The 14554-nt window shown below is 38.6% G+C and overlaps 1 protein-coding gene across 2 annotated transcripts in view; it reads left to right on the top strand.

Annotated features, from left to right (window-relative positions):
- MEGF9 (multiple EGF like domains 9) overlaps positions 1–14554 on the top strand; it is an 81574-nt gene that overhangs the window by 52091 nt on the left and 14929 nt on the right. For both annotated transcript variants that reach the window (XR_008199823.1, XM_052645062.1), the window contains exon 3: positions 10647–10786. Coding sequence is in view for 1 of the 2 variants with exons in the window: in XM_052645062.1 (XP_052501022.1) it covers positions 10647–10786 (140 nt within the window). In the remaining variant the exon portion in view is untranslated. The remainder of the gene's footprint in view (positions 1–10646; positions 10787–14554) is intronic.

Raw genomic sequence — 14554 nt, 5'->3', positions numbered from 1 at the left:
CATTAAAGAGGCCCTTTTAGCAGAGTCAGAATATTGAGGTTAGGCAAAATAGCATTTTCGTTGAGAGCTAGGACTTATTTTTGGAAAACAGGTATTGCCTAGTAAAGGTGATTGTGCACAAACTCAATGACCTTGCCAGACCATTCCTTGATAAGTGCCCTAGAGAGATGCATGCTCTTGTGTACAGAAGGAACATATAAGAAGGTTCACAGAAGCCTTTGGTGTCCAAAATAACAAATGAAAACAGCCCATATGTTTAGAAGAATGAATAAATAAATAGGATTATATTTATGTGATGAAATACAGTATAGCAGAGAAAAATGAATGACTATAGCTATAACAGTTTACTGTGATGAATTTCAAAACATAATATTCTGTGGATCAAGGAAAAAGTAAATTGGAGAGTACATAATTATTTTTATTAACAAAGTTTAAGAGCAGGCAAAACTATGTGATAAATGATTTAGTAATACATACAGAGATGGTAGGGTTTCCCAGATGGCCCTAGTGGTAAAGAACCCACCTGCCACACAGGAGACATAAGAGATGTGGGCTCGATCCCTGGGTCAGGAAGACCCCCTGGAGGAGGACATGGCTACCCACTCCAGTATTCTTTCCTGGAGAATCCCATGGACAGAGGAGCCTGGCAGGCTACAGTCCAAAGGGTCACAAAGAGACGGACAGGACTGAAGTGATTTAGCACGCACACACGCACAGAGATGTTAAAACTCTTAAAAAGCTTGAGAATGATTAAAACTTAATTGCATCTGCAGTAAGAGAAGGGGATGCAGTTGAGGAGGGCTACATAAGGGGCTTCAAATGTCTCCCTGCTGCTGCTGCTGCCAAGTCGCTTCGGTTGTGACCGACTCTGTGCGACCCCAGAGACGGCAGCCCACCAGGCTCCCCCATCCCTGGGATTCTCCAGGCAAGAACACTGGAGTGGGTTGCCATTTTCTTCTCCAATGCATGAAAGTGAAAAGTGAAAGTGAAGTTGCTCAGTCATGTCTGACCCTCAGCAACCCCATGGACTGTAGCCCACCAGGCTCCTCTGTCCATGGGGTTTTCCAGGCAAGAGCACTGGAGTGGGGTGCCATCGCCTGCTCCAAATGTCTCCCTAGTGGATATCAAAGTTTTGAATGTATTGTTCTTTAAGTTGTATTATCTTTAAATTTGTCTACTTTTGAATGAATAAAAAATTTAATAATTTGAAAATGAAAATTGAAGTACTTTCCAAAGTTATATCAATAAACTTGCTAGTGGGGTAAAAGAAAGCTTTGCAAGGAAACTGGCTGAGATCGGGACATTTGCAAATAGTGCTAGATACAAGTAGGAAACTAGAGCTCCCAAATCTTGGAATCATACTGAGATGGATTGGAAGCAATATCTCATTTCTTGGGCAATTATTTTAAAGTCTCATTCAACTGGAGATATTTAAATGACTGATGATTGAGCCAGCAGAAGATCAACATAAAAGCTTCTTCTAGGAGTTTTGCAGGTCTATGAAGATGAGCACATTAAATCCTTCTGAATTGCTTTCATATGTATATAGAGGTAACCTAGAATATAGGAGAAAAACATTGTATTTGTAGGCAGAAGACTTAGGCTGTAATTCTGATTACCCTCTGGCTGTGTGACCTTGAAAATTGAGTCATTCATATTACTATTTTCTAACAATTGGGGGTATTGAGAATATTATTATTTTACCATTTAAGGAGCTACTAAAATTTGGAAGACACTTAAATACATAAACTGAGACAATTTTTGAAACAAGGATTCTTATTCTTATTCTTCAGACGTGGAAATTTAACTTGCCCAGTAATCAAACAGCAAGAGGCTGACAAAACTGAGGCTAATGAACATAATATTGTAAGAGCAAAATTAAGTAATGCATAGATAAATATTGCTCTGTTGCGCTTTATTTATAACCCTATAGTAGGAATTAAGATTCATATTATCCCCTGACCACTCCACTCCTTAGAGGGTTCAGAACTCAAAGGCTTAGGTATAAAGGACTTGGTCCTCAGTTACTGTTAATATCAACATTTTGAGCTAACCAGGTTTTTGTTTGCTCATCTGGAAACTAAACCACTATTTATGCTGTCATTTCTGTGAGAAAATGAGTAGTAAATTCTAAGAACTACAAGTTAATTTTTAGAACACAGTGTGTACACAAATTAAGTATTACTAATTGTCCTTTTACTAAGCAAACCTTTTACAATGGTTACAAAAGACTACAAGTGTTAACATATGTGAGAAGCATAATCTTTTCAAGAACATGACACTGGGACTTCACGCTTTTTCTCTTTCCAAAATGGCTTTTGAAATGCAGAAATCTCCATCAAATAATGGAGTAATTGTGTGGGTTTGAGAATTCCTATGGCTGTATTTCTTCCATTTAAAAAAAATGAAGGAAATAAGAAATAACTTTCTTAGTTTAAGTTTGCTTTCCCAAGTTGTGGCTCTGGAAATATGATACTTTTATTTTTTTTTGCCATTAAGTTTTACTTCTGACTTTTCAAATAAACTTTTAAATTTGATTTTGGTAAGATCAGCTATCAGAAATATTTTTACACTTAGGCAATGCCCTTTTTGAATATTAAGAATTTCTGCCTGAATATGAATTTCCTCTAAAAATATTTTAGACTATTTGCCCTCAAAAAAACAAGGAATGTTTCACATAATAGCCCAATGTTTTCAACAATAAAGCTATCTTTTTTCTTTCTTCCAGAAAAGAAGCTTTAGTCATTGCATAATATTCTTTTCCATGATTGTAGAAAGACAGAGGAACACTAAATGCAAATTGTCTTTTGCCAAATTATTGAGTTTCTTTCATAAAAAGGAGATACTGTTTTTTCATTACCTTTACAAAACTCGAGTCAAACATGAAATTAAGGATTGTTAATTGACTTTTTGTTTTGTTTATTTTCCCATGTAGAAGCTTTTTCTGGTTAGAAAAACTTTCACTAGCTGCCTTTTAATACTACTTTTAATATATTGGGAGAGCTTACAAGTAAGAAATTTCCTCTTAATTTCAGATTCTATTTTGACTAACAGTTTAAGTCTCGTTCTAAACTAAATTGCTTTTAGTTATTGAAAGAGGCAGAAGAAGAAAATTAATACACTTAATTTATTTATCTGTTTCTGTCTCTTGTCCTTTCCATGTCAGAGTGCCAACATGTAAGCTGTTTGAAAGAGGAGGAAGGAGAAAAAGCAAGGCTCCTGAATAAATTAATTTTCCCTAATTAGAACTATATCTTCATAGTGACTATGACTGTTTATTGATAACATGATATCTAAAGGTATGCCATCATGTAAGTTATAACTTATAAATCTTAGGAAGAAAATAGATAATGTTTTTGATAATATAAAAAAATCAAGACATTTGGCAATTTAGAAAAAATTAGATCAATTTAGCTGGCTGGTACAAAAGCATATCAGGTCTCTCTGGCTTTGGTCCCACCTAATATAGGATTTTGCTGATTCTCAATTTTTAAATTTTCTTCCCAAAAACTGTTTCTACCATGTGTTCATAATGTTCTCTCTTTTCCGAGCCACATTTTGGCTCCAAACTAGTAGTTACCCCATAAAGTCTTGCCATTTTTCTAGGTTTGTTAACAGAATTTTAAACATAAATAAACTTGTCTGTCTTTGCCTACTCGAGATTCTAACTGATCTTCTTTACAATTCACACACACACACAAAAAAAGATTTAGGACCCATTGGCTTCATCTTCGTCATTCTTTCATTGTTTTAAATACTGATTATGTGCCAAACACTGTGCTAAGCACCCTGCATATGTGATCTTTAATCCTCACAATAACTCTACAGAGTTTGGTCTAATTATCTTCATTTTACAAATGAGAATACTGAATCCAAGACAGAGTAAGTACTCACTCGTAGCTAGTTAATAGCAGAGCTGGAATTTGAACCAAGCTCTCTGTGTCTCCTCAGGCTATGAATTTTCCATAGACTCTGATACCTCCCTTCCTGCGTCCCACCCTTCCTACCCTACTAAAATAATGGAAATTCTGAAGATTCTCCACCCACTCATCTTAAACAAAACAGAACCCTTAAAATGATATTTTGGCTAGTACTTGTGTGACATAAATATGTACTATATCTTGAGATGATACATCTTTGAATTTTCTTTTGAAAAATGAATCACTGCATGTCAGAAAATGCATTCTTTGTTTACATTTTGAGAGAGATTTTTTTCAGTGTTTATAATAGTTGTTCACACCTGTGAATGTGATAAAATCTATGCCAAGCACTGACATTGTTGCAGGAAGAGGGACCCCTTCCAGAGCCCGAAACTGGGCTCTTGTCTAACCCTCAGAAATGAATTGTCCGAGGAGACACATGTGCTGACAAAGCAAGAGATTTTATTGGGAAAGGGCGACCGGGTGGAGAGCAGTAGGGTAAGGGAACCCAGGAGAACTGCTCTGCCGCGTGGCTCACAGTCTGGGATTTTATGGTGATGGGATTAGTTTCTGGGTGGTCTTTGGCCAGTCATTCTAATTTAGCATCTTTCCTGGTGGCGCATGCATCGCTCAGCCAAGATGGATGTTAGTGAGAGGGATTCTGGGAAGTGGACGGACAGGTGGTATCTCCTTTAGACCTTTCTCGAACTCTTCCGGTTGGTGGTGGCTTATTAGTTCCGTATTCCTTATCAGGATCTCCTGTCATAAAACAACTCATGCGAATGGTTACTATGGTGCCTGGCCAGGGTGGGTGGTTTCAATCAGTGTGCTTCTCCAAACATGATCATTTATAATGTTTTCTTGACTTCTTACGTTGCAGAAAGGAGGACTCCTTCCAGGGCCCGAAAGTGGGCTCTTGCCTAACACTCAGAAATGAATTATCTGAGGAGACACATAAGCAAGAGATTTTACTGGGAAGGGGTGCCCAGGCGGAGAGCAGTAGGGTAAGAGAATCCAGGAGAACTGCTCTGCCACATGGCTTGCAGTATTGGGTTTTATGGTGATGGAATTAGTTTCTGGGTTGTCTTTAGCCAATCCTTCCGACTTAGAGTCCTTCCTGGTGGTGCATGCGTTGTTCAGCCAAGATGGATGCCAGCAAGAAGGATTCTGGGAGGTGGTTGGACACATGGTGTCACTTTTGAACCTTTCCTAAACTCTCTTGGTTGGTGGTGACTTATTAGTTCTGTATTCCTTATCAGGATCACCTGTCATAAAACAACTCATGCAAATGGTTACTATGGTGTCTGGCCAGGGTGGGTGGTTTCAATCAGTGTGCTTCCCCTAACGACACTATAAGAAAATCTGATCATTCTGTCTGGGATAATTTAAGGATGCATAGTATATGCTTACTTATGCTTAGTGTAGCTTAGTCCCACAGTGTTTGTGCTTCCTTTATAAATGGTTCCATGTTCACCTTTCTGACCCAGCTGTCCGTACTTCATTAGTTCTTTGTGCCGATGGTACTAAGTTGCTTTAGTTGTGTCTGACTCTGTGCGTCCCTGTGGACCGTAGCTCGCCAGGTGCCTCTGTCCATGGAATTCTCCAGACTGGAATAGTGGATTGGGTTGCCATTTCCTCCTCCAGGGGATCTTCCTGACCCAAGCTTCCAACCCATGTCTCTTACATCTCCTACTTTGGCCTGTGGGTTCTTTACCTTTAGCACCACTTGAGAAACTCCAGTTAGTTCTTTACTAGCAAGTAACTCATGTCTATAAAAAGTGATGCCAGATGAGGAAATTCCATCTTAAATTCTTGGTTAGTTAATGTCAGTAGTATAGATTTCTAACTTTTCAAAATCCAGTTCTGTGCCCTTATTCTCCAGATATGAAGATGTGAGTCTGCTTCCTTCATTTAAATCTGTGGATAAGCATAAGTGGTCTATTAACAGGCCTTTTTTTTTTTTTTCGCTTTTGCTTTTTTTAAAATTTCATTGCATTTATATCATTGACCTTTGCTTCAAAAAGCATTCAACAGTCTTTAACAGAGGGAGACCATGAAAGGGGGTGTTGTAAAGGCTTTATTCTATAAAAGAAGTCATACAGGGAAAGCTTTATATTTGCTGAGTGATTTAACTCTTATACATGCAGAAGTTGGCCATGGGCCATGAGTAACATGATGGAAAGGCACTACTACTTGCAGGCTCCCAGCCATGTTTCCCTACTAAAGTCTATATTTTTTAAAAAAGAGAGAGAGAAAAAAGCACCTCCTCTCTTGTTGTTTTAAAATCTTCCCAAGAAAAGTGATGCATGGTATCTAGACTAGTCAATTGCCTTATCAAGATTCATAAAGTCACTTAAAAAAAAAATCAAGAACTGAGGAGCATATTCTCCAGGGAGAAAGATGCTTGCTTAAATCAGTCTTCTGAGTGCCTAGAGCAGAATTATGAAGGGAAAGATCACTTATAGGAATAGCAACTACTTTGGGAGCATTGGCTGTGTTATGCTTATGAGATATTATTAGGTGATTGGGTATTCCAAGGTAATACCTTTTTCTTATAGACCGTGAATTGGGCAGACAGTGTCATTAAGTAGCTGTTTATCTTTCTCTTTACCAAATAATCTAATATCTATAGAGAAATGGGGAGCAAACATATTTTGATTAACATTTTTAAAGGCTTGGAAACTGGGTAATGAGGTATTGTTAGCCAGTCTCCAAAAGGCACATCACATCCTTCATAATTTTCTGACAGTGTAGTGGGACTCAGCAGTTGCCTGGCTCCTTCTTGTTGGATCGTAAGGTATCCTGAACTTCATTCTTTGATGAATACAGGTTTACTTTGCTAGACCTTTAAGTGCCTCAGGGTATTTTTATGTAAGACTGTATGTATGTATATAGGTAGGGTTTTTTTTTTTCCCAGTTGTTTTCCTTTTTGCAGTTACTTGAGTGACATGCTTGGAAATGTACATTTCTGTTGAAATCTTAAAAAGAATAATCATCTTCTCTAGTATGATTGATGCAGACTTTAATTAAGATTAACTAAAATAAAATCACTGTGGACGCAGGCTGCAGCCATATTAAAAGATGCTTGCTGCTTGGAAGAAAAGCTATGACAAACCTAGATAGTGTATTGCAAAGCAGAGACATTACTTTGCTGACAAAGGTCTGTGTAGTCAAAGCTATGGTTTTTCCAGTAGTCATGTATGGATGTGAGAGTTGGACCGTAAAGAAGGCTGAGCACCAAAGAATTGATGCTTTCGAACTGTGTTGCTGGAGAAGGCTCTTGAGAGTCCCTTGGACAGCAGGGAGATCCAAGTCAACCCTAAAGGAAATAAACCCTGAATATTCATTGGAAGGACTGATGCTGAAGCTGAAGCTCCAATACTTTGGCCACCTGATGCCAAGAGCTGACTCCTTGGGAAAGACCCTGACGCTGGGATAGACTGAGGGCAAGAGGAGGAGGGGGTGACAGAGGATGAGATGGTTTATGGTGTCACTGACGCAATGGACGTGAGTTTGAGCAGATTCCAGGAGATAGTAAAGAACAGAGAAGAGCGGTGCTGTAGTCCATGGGGTCACCAAGAGTCAGATGTGACTGAGCGACTGAGTGACAACAAATACATCAAAATCTGGGCTGTGTCTCTGAGAACCTTGGGACTTTGCTAGGCTGCAGTGTCTTCAAGCAGAAAAACTCCCAGATTTGTTAAGGGAGATCTGAAACTTACAGGCAATGAGAAGAGAGATTGGGTTTATTCTGGGCAAGGCAGAAACAGCTCACTGGGGTCAGAACCTAAATAAATGGTGAATTGTGGTGCTTGGAATCTACAGAATGAAGCTTGATACCCAAGTGGGTATCAGATTATTTGGCAGGCAAATTTATTGTACAAATTTAGAGTTAAACTGAGCAGAGGGTAGGTAGCATAGTGGGAAAGTCTGGCTTTGTATAAATAAACCTGCCTTTATTAGGTGTGGACAGTAACTTTAACCCTTTGAATTCCCTCAGTAGTAAAATGAGGGTTATGACCACCACCTTGTAGAGTTACTTTGAGGATTAGAAAGAATATGTATTTATTGACATAGGCCCTAAATGAATGATCACTTATTGTTTTTATCATCATCAACATTTCTTTCAGATGTTTCCATTTTACATTTTCTGTAACATTGTTAGTTAAGAAATTGCATAACCTAATATATTAGGCAGCTTTAAGATAGAAATACAGAGTTTGATAGGTAACTTCTCAGGATATAAGGCTTTAAGATATGTTAAGTATTTATTATTTACATAAGCATGGGTTTCTTTCCTTTCTTGACTGGCTTTGAGTAAAGCCCTAAAAATATACTGTGTAGAACTATTTTTCTGCTCCTTTTTGGCATATCCTGGGATATTGCAAAGAACCATGGGTTAAGTGGGAGAGAGAATTGAATTTCAACTATAACTGCTCAAAATAGTTTTTTTAGGATAGAAGGCAAAAGCCTTGTTATTTAGACCAGGGCATGCTGATAAACAGAGAGGCACATCTGAATTAAAAACAACAACAACAACTTAGGTTTGTATACTATAAGTAGAATCCACACAGCTGAAAGTTGCTTTAGTCCCATTCTGCAAATTTTGACCCAAAGTTCCAATAATGCTCAAATTTAGAACTTCTATTTTTATTACAGAAATAGGAGTATGGGAAGCAGTAGGGGATTACTTTAACTGACATGTGTAAGAGCTGTGTAAGTATTAACAATTTTAGCTTGGACTCCTAAAGTAGAATGAACATCCCCATAGGGGCTCATTATTAGGAGCTGAGTCTCTAAAATAATTATATTGAGATGCAGTTCTACATTATATTGACTCCCATCCAATATGACTGGTGCCAGAACTCTACTGATATGAATTCTAAAATTTTGATGTCCAGAATGAGCATGTAAAGAAGAGTGACACTGTTGGGAAAAAGGGAAAAGTACTTAAGCTGTTTTGAGAGTCCTGGTAATTAGTGCAGCCTTTCACCTTTCTTTTTCCCTCCCAGTGCTTAACTCTAAAGCTCAGTTTGTGTTTTGAGCATTTATTCATCAAGCATGTATTAATTGTCTACAAGAAGCAGGGTACTATGCTAGACTCTGAAGATAGCAAGGTGGCTAGGGTAGGGTCCCTGAACTCTGCAAACTTACCAGGTGACAAGTATGATGAAGACAGTTAAGGCAGACTCTTCCTCTGCTCATGCTCGTCTTGAAAGTGTTAGTTGCTCAGTTGTGTTCGACTCTACATCTTGAAGATAACTTGAAAAACAGCTGCATGATACGGCCTTTGATTTAGGCCTTTAACAGTCCAACTAGAGTCACATACATGAAAGAATGTAGAAAAATCCATGATTAGGAATAAAGTGTACAGTATAGAGAAAGTGCTGTCCGGAGGCCAAAAGAGCTCCGTTGACCAGTCAGGGAAAAGTCATGGGAAAAGATGAGGCTGAAAGTAGGAGAATGTCTAAGAGAGGAAGAAGAGGGAAGATATTGTAAGATAGACAACTATAGAGTAAATAACAAGAGATACTTTGGAAGAAAATCTGACCAAAACTGGTGGCATATTGAATTTGAATGAGTGAATGGAAGAGCATGGAGTCAAGAGAGAAGAGTTGAAAATTAAAACAAAAGTTTTAATTTCAGTGATTGGAGAGAGATGATATCACTGATGTAATGGACATCTAAGGAAAGAAAACAGGTTAATAAGAAACGGGACACTAAATAAAATATTTTTATTACTTTAGATTTTTAGTCCTTTTTTTGGAGTTGAAGCATGTTTATTTGGGTTTAGTTTAGAAATGAATAGAGGGGGAGAGGGTGGGATGATATGGGAGAGTGGCATTCTATCATGTATACTATCATGTAAGAATTGAATCGCTAGTCTATGTCTGACGCAGGATACAGCATGCTTGGGGCTGGTGCATGGGGATGACCCACAGAGATGTTATGGGGAGGGAGGTGGGAGGGGGGTTCATGTTTGGGAACACATGTAAGAATTAAAGATTTTAAAATTAAAAAAAATAAAAATAAAAATAAAAATAAAATAAAAAAGCATTAAAAAAAAATAATAAAAAAAATAATAAAGTGAAAAAAAAAAAAAAAAAAGAAAAAAAAAAAAAAAAAAAAAAAAAGAAATGAATAGAGGTCCTCATTACAGTCATATTCACTTAGTTGTGAATTCCAGTTAATTGCCAGAATTGTGTTAATACAGCATTGGCCTACAGTAGAAAATCATATTGAGTTTCTAGCACATTCATTAGAGTCCTTATTTTTATATTTTTCAACCAAAAGCTAGACTGAGTGGGACCTGGGTAGTTTTTCTTCTCTTCTTCAGATTGGGCAGTTTGGGTGCTGGGGCAACGGTGGATGATTTGGGGGTGACATGCGGCAGTGGTGCCCATCCTATACCCCAGTGCTTTTCGTAAACAAAGATGTTGAAAGACCAGGCACTCGAACTCCCCATGGTTCCTTTATCATTTATTCTAAACTATTGAAGTGCAGAGGATTAAATTGTCAGAAATGATTAGTGTTATTGCCATGCTAATTGAATTAATAGTCATGAAGCTGCTCAACTTATAATTCAAAATAAAAATCACTCAGTATGTATAGTAACTAGAATCTAGCTGACACTATTTCTGCATTAAGATCATCTATGATGAGATGTTAGGCAACAAAACCTTCAAACTGATTTATTTTGTTCATTGTCTTCGCTTTTATCTGCAGCTCTGGGAAATGTCAGTGCAAAGTGGGTGTCACCGGCTCTTCATGCGATAGATGCCAGGATGGCTATTACGGCTTCAACAAGAATGGCTGCTTGCCCTGCCAGTGCAGTCATCGGTCTGCCAGCTGTGATGCCCTCACAGGTACACCCTTCCCTTACTTTCTTATGTAATTAGTCCATTGTTCTTTTCAGTTTGAAGTCCTTCTTCTCTGAGTTAATTCTTCCCAAAGAGTTTGTAAGGATCTTCTCTTCTAAGTAGGATGTAATAGGTCATAGCAAGCCAAACTTCTTCTACAACAACTATATATATATATATATATATATATATATATATATATATAAATTTCAAAAATCATATTTGTTGGCAACCCATTGAAGCAATGAAAACTATAGGAACTAAAATTCCAGAAAGGGTAGAACTCTTCCTAAGTAAGCTGATGCTCACCAGCCACTTTCCTTCCAAGGGACATTTGCCGATTCTGGGCAGAGACTAAGGAGTGGGCTTGGTCCAAGTAAAAGGATTCTTCTTGAGGAAAGATACAAGAAGAACTTTTGGCAGTTATTTGGGGCTTCCGTTATGAATTGGAAACTAGAGGAGCCCTAGACACAGGCCAGTTTTCCCACAGGACGTTAAGTGACTGTGCAGGAGATGGAAGGCTGGCCCAAAAGGTAGAAAGAAATTTCTCAGTCTTATGGTGCTTAGGAGACAAAATCTTTTTAGAAAGAAAGGGCCTGTGACAACATATGACCACCTCTCTAAAGACATTGCCAGATTCAAAAGGTAGATTCTGTGGGATTTAGGCTCACATCCATCACTCACATTCTAGATCTATTGCAGTCTTTCATGGCTGAGGAGACACACACCTGCTGGGTTCTCAGTCAAAAGCCTTAGAAGGCTGCGATCAAGAAGGAGTGATGGGCCATAGGTGAACTGCCTCATACTAAAATTGCCGTTCATCCTCAACCTATCTCAACTTCTGACTGAATTGGGGCGATCCTCTCATTACATCTGCCTAACAGAGGGAAGAGGAGTCATCTGTGGTTCTTTTGTACACTGTATCTGGCAACTAAAACAGGGGACAATTCTGAGGTAGGAAAATGTGGCCAGTAATAAAGAGAAAAGCAATGGAAGCAGATCCGCAGATGACCCAGGTATTAGAGTTATCCTACAATGAATCTAAAATAACTAAAGTTAATATTTTAAGAAAATAGAGGAGAAAACAGACAAAATAGGTGAAAAGAGGCAAAATTTCAAGAGATTTGTAGTCAAAAAATAATCAAAAGAACAATCTAGAATTGAAAAATAGAACATCTGAAATTAACACCTCACTGCATGGACTTAATAGCGGTCTACAGTGTGTGCTGTGAAGACAAGGTCACATACTATTGTAGACAGCGAAGACAAGGTTAGTAGATTCAGATGCAGTTCAGCTTGAAATATCCAAACTGCAGCACAGAGAGAAAAAATGCCAAGGAAAGAGCAGAGCAGAAAAGACATATGGGGTACAGCCAGAAGGTCTCACATAAGTGTACGTGAAGGCTCAGAAAGAAAGGAGAGAGATACTGGGGCAGAAGCAAATATCTAAAGAGATAATGGCCAAGAGTTTTCCAAATTAATGAAAGAGACCAACTCACAGATTCAAACAACTCAGCAAACCCTAGGCAGTCAGGAACAAAGAAAACCATATCTAGGCAAACTTGGTTAAACTGTTAAAAACTGGAGACAATTAACTTCTCTGGTCTTCAATTCTTATTCTTTCCTAAATCTTATTTCCTAAACCTTTCTAAGAAATCTTTCCTAAATCTTCCTAATCTTATTCTTTCCTAAATAGAAGGACTAGAGATACTTCCTTGGAAATCTTTCTTCCCCCCAACAACAAAAATCAGAACATACTAGTCTGACAAGTAACAAGTGTTTTTATGAGATTAAGGTAGCAGAATATTTGAACAGAAAGTACTCTGGAAAAAAAAAATCTGTGTTGAAATCTTATTCTTTGTTCTAATCCTGTAGTCTTCAGTTCAGTTCAGTTCAGTTCAGTCGCTCAGTCGTGTCCGACTCTTTGCAATCCCGTGAACTGCAGCATGCCAGGTCTTCTTGTCCATCACCAACTCCCGGAGTCCACCCAAACCCATGTCCATTGAGTCGGTGATGCCATCCAACCATCTCATCCTCTGTCATCTTCTTCCCCTCCTGCCCTCAATCTTTCCCAGCATCAGGGTCTTTTCAAATGAATCAGCTCTCTGCATCAGGTGGCCAAAGTATTGGAGTTTTAGTTTCAACATCAGTCCCTCCAATGAACACCCAGGACTGATCTCCTTTAGGATGGACCGGTTGGATCTCCTTGCAGTCCAAGGGACTCTCAAGAGTCTTCTCCAACACCACAGTTCAAAAGCATCAATTCTTCGGCGCTCAGCTTTCTTTATAGTCGAACTCTCACATCCATACATGACCACTGGAAAAACCATAGCCTTGACTGTGTTGAAATCTTATTCTTCATTCTAATCCTCTAGTCTAAGGAGAAACAAATTGATTTAGAAGAAATTGTGTTATTTTTTTCAATCACACGATCTAGTCCCTGCCTACTTGCCAATTCTATCTTGTGCTGTTCTTTTTCTTTACTGTTCGTGATCTAGTCACACTGGCTTCTATTTCTAAAATATGTTATGTTCCCCTGTCCCAGGGTTCTCGCACATAATCTTTCCTCTGCCTGGAATGGTCTTTCTAATACAGTTGTACCCCCACTCCTGGCCCCTTTGCTTTATTTATTTATTTATTTATTTATTTATGGCCCTTTTGCTTTATTAAACCATATCCTTCCTTCAGGCCTTCAGCTAAATGTTACTTTCACTAGAAAGCAGTTTATGCTCCAAGCTAAATGACAGTTTTCCCAATTATACACTCATATACATTTGTATTTTTTCGTAGCACACATCACAGTTTGTAATAATATATATTATTTGTGATTGAGTCATATATGGTGTGTTCACTACATTGTAAGTTTCATATCAGTTTTGTTCACCATTTTACACGTTTAGCTTGAAAATTAGTCCATAGTATGACTGCAGCCATGAAATTAAAAGACACTTACTCCTTGGAAGGAAAGTTATGACCAACCTAGATAGCATATTCAAAAGCAGAGACATTACTTTGCCAACAAAGGTCTGTCCAGTCAAGGCTATGGTTTTTCCAGTGGTCGTGTATGAATGTGAGAGTTGGACTGTGAAGAAAGCTGAGCACTGAAGAATTGATGCTTTTGAACTGTGGTGTTGGAGAAGACTCCTGAGAGTCCCTTGGACTGCAGTGAGATCTAGCCAGTCCATCCTAAAGGAGATCAGCCCTGGGTGTTCTTTGGAAGGAATGATGCTAAAGCTGAAACTCCAATACTTTGGCCACCTCATGCAAAGAGTTGACTCATTGGAAAAGACTCTGATGCTGGGAGGGATTGGGGGCAGGAGGAGAAGGGGACGACAGAGGATGAGATGGCTGGATGGCATCACTGACTCGATGGACGTGAGTCTGAGTGACCTCCGGGAGTTGGTGATGGACAGGGAGGCCTGGCGTGCTGCGGTTCATGGGGTTGCAAAGAGTCGGACACGGCTGAGCGACTGAACTGAACTGAACTGAAGTATTACTAACTTTTTGTTGGATGAATGACCAAACAAATGGGAAAACTTACAGAGGAAAGATGAGTGTCAGTCCCGGATGACAGAAACGCCTCATCTTGTTGAGTTGGTTTAAATCGCTCCCTAGTTCATCTGTGGTACCAGGAAGCAGTCTACACCGCTGGTTCCCATTTCTGATTTTCCTTGTGGCAGTGGGGTAGCTCTCTTAAATGTCACGTATATCCCAACCTATTTTTGCTCAGGAGATAATTTAAGGCAAAAGAAATCCTTTTCATGGTTATGATTT

The sequence above is a fragment of the Budorcas taxicolor genome, chromosome 8 (genome assembly GCF_023091745.1).
Source record: "Budorcas taxicolor isolate Tak-1 chromosome 8, Takin1.1, whole genome shotgun sequence".
Lineage (NCBI taxonomy): Eukaryota > Metazoa > Chordata > Mammalia > Artiodactyla > Bovidae > Budorcas > Budorcas taxicolor.
This window is presented reverse-complemented; position numbering and strand designations above follow the sequence as displayed.